This window comes from Homarus americanus, unplaced genomic scaffold, assembly GCF_018991925.1.
Source record: "Homarus americanus isolate GMGI-L3 unplaced genomic scaffold, GMGI_Hamer_2.0 scaffold25827, whole genome shotgun sequence".
Taxonomy (NCBI): Eukaryota; Metazoa; Arthropoda; class Malacostraca; order Decapoda; family Nephropidae; genus Homarus; species Homarus americanus.
The window spans coordinates 5150434-5153236 of record NW_024738300.1 but is presented as its reverse complement, the minus strand read 5'-3'; the positions used below and the strand labels follow the sequence as shown (position 1 = coordinate 5153236).

The 2803-nt window shown below is 34.9% G+C and overlaps 1 protein-coding gene across 1 annotated transcript in view; it reads right to left on the bottom strand.

Annotated features, from left to right (window-relative positions):
• Positions 1-2402: 2402 nt before the first annotated feature.
• The window catches only part of LOC121873944, an 18908-nt gene continuing 18507 nt past the window's right edge, over positions 2403-2803 (bottom strand). Inside the window, exon 5 of the mRNA XM_042377822.1 lies at positions 2403-2409. Within this exon, the coding sequence (XP_042233756.1) occupies positions 2403-2409 (7 nt within the window). The remainder of the gene's footprint in view (positions 2410-2803) is intronic.

Here is a 2803-nt window from a genome sequence, read left to right as displayed (position 1 = left end):
GCCAACTTGAATCCGTTGTTCCGAGTCCTATCCTGCTCGGATATTATAAGAACTTTATCTATATCACCTTTATTGATTCCTTTCACCCACTTGAATACGTCTATCATATCTCCCCTCACTCTTCGTCTTTCTAGGGAATGAAAGTTTCGTTTCATTAACCTTTCCTGATATGGAAGGTTTCTAAGTCCCGGAATCATTTTCGTCATTCTTGGCAGCACCGACTCTAGTGAATTGATATCCATTCTATAATAAGGGCACCAGAACTGAACCGCATAATCGAGGTGCGGCCTGACTAGCGCTAGATATAGTTGCAATAAGACCTCTGTACTCTTATTACTAACACTTCTAGATATAAAACCCAATACTCTGTTCGCCTTATTTCGAACATTAACGCACTGTTTTCTAGGCCGTAGGTCCGGGCTTACAAGTACCCCCAAGGTCTCTTTCACAAGTCAACTTCTCTAGGTTGACGTTGTTAAGGCTGTATACATTGACCGTATTTGTTCTTCCAATATTAAGAACGCTGCACTTGCTGGTGTTGAATTTCATTTGCCATTTTTCAGACCACCCCTGCAGTTTATTTAGATCCTCCTGTAATGCATTTGCTCCTGCCCTGAATTAATCTGCCGACCTATTTTGGTGTCATGAGCAAACTTGATTATGTCACTGCTGATCCCAGTATCTAGATCGTTTATGTAGATTATGAACAAGAGTGGGCCTAGTACTGACCCCTAGGGAACCCCACTGGTTACACGACCCCACTCAGATTTAACACCATCTACGCTGACCCTCTGCGTTCTATCGGTGAGCCAAGATTTTATCCAATTTATAACTTTTCCCTCGAAACCATGAGCCTTAATTTTTGTCAGAAGCCTCTGATGCGGTACTCTGTCAAATGTTTTGCTAAAGTCTAAGTAAATAACATCTTAATTTTCGTCATTATCTACTACCTCGAAGACTTTCCTAAAAAATGTCAGCAGATTTGTTAGACAAGAGTTTTCCTTTGTAAACCCATGTTGAGAGTCATAGATTAATTTGCTTTCCTCTAAATGCAATTGGATGTCATCTGCTATAAATGATTCAATAAATTTCCCCACTACTGACGTCAAACTGATCGGCTGGTAATTTGACGCCGATGCTCTGTCTCCCTTTTTGAATATGGGTACTACATTTGCCTGTTTCCACAAGTCTGGCACAACTCCGGTGTCTAATGATTTTGTAAATAAGTTTACGAGGGGTCTGCTAATCTGTTCCCTACACTCTTTCAAGACTCGAGGGAAAATTTCATCTGCACCTGGGGATTTTGTCTTCTTTAATTTATTTATCTTTTTAAGAATATCCCCTTTTCTGATAGTGATATTTTATAATTTATCTTCTTCCTTTCCCTTAAATATCAGTTCCACCTCTGGAATTTCATCACGAATTTCTTCTGTGAAAACTGATAAGAAGTAGCTGTTCAATGCTTTGCTTTTTTCTTCACTGCCATTTATCACTTCTCCCCTCCCTGACTTTAAAGGCCCAACTTTGTCCTTGACCTTTGTTCTATATAACTGGAAAAATCCCTTGGGATTCGCCTTGGATTCTCTTGCTATTTTGATTTCATAGTCTCTCTTTGCTTTCCTTACATTTTTCTTAACATTCCTAGATAGTTCATTATACTTATTTCTGAGCTGCTCCTCCCCTCCCTTTAATTTCTTATATATTCCGTTCTTTATTCCTATGTCATGTTTAAGTTTTCTGGTCATCCACCTTAGCTCATTCTTATTTGACCTAATTTTTCTGTATGGTATATTTTGTTCTTGTGCTTTATGTAGTATACTAGTGAATATATTATAGTCATGACCCAACCTTCTCACCTGGTTACAAATCTTCTTAATTACAAAATTGTCCAGTTTGTACATGCCATTACTCAAATTCATGTTGACTGCTTCGGTATGTTTAATGAGACTAGATTCTATAATGTTCCTACTGTCAATTGAATTACAAGGTAATATTGTTTTGTACTTCTGCTTAGTCTGTACTCACCCCTGAAGATGTGAATTACACAAAAACGCTTGGGAACTTCGTGTTTTCTTTTTCCTTGTGGTTATCAGCATATATATATATATATATATATATATATATATATATATATATATATATATATATATATATATATATATATATATATATATATATATATATTTATTTATTTATTTATATTTATATTTATTTATTTATTTATTTATTTATTTTTGTGTGTTTTTTCAGGAGAATGCTCGTTTTATGAGTCACGAGAGGAATTCTTACCCCTGATGTTTGGAATAATCGGCCCGAAGGACAGTCCACTTGTACCAGCTTTGAGTAAAAGGTGAAAATATGTTTTTGCTTATACTCGTATCTATACGACATGCAATACAGAATTATAACCTTAAAAAATAACTCGTATAGTGATTAAAAATAAAAATTATTTACTGTTGTTCTTAGTATAATTTTGATTGATGCTAGCAGTAATAGTATACAGGTATTTAGCAACAGCGTAATAGTTTATGCTTCGAAATTTTTAATAATTTACTAAATGCGTTTTTGCGAGTTTGTAACAATTAATAAACATTTTATGTTTAACTGTTTTTGTTATTTAATATTTTATTCTTTAATTTATTTTTAAATCTTATTTCTTTACTTCATCTTTCTTTATTCTCTACTTCTTTTTGTTTCTTTGTACATTACTCTGTATACTAGTGAGATGGTGGACGTGGAGGAAGAATTGAGGAAAGGAGGGAGTGAGGGAGGTACTTGTTTATGTTTGAGGCTGGCTGAAGGG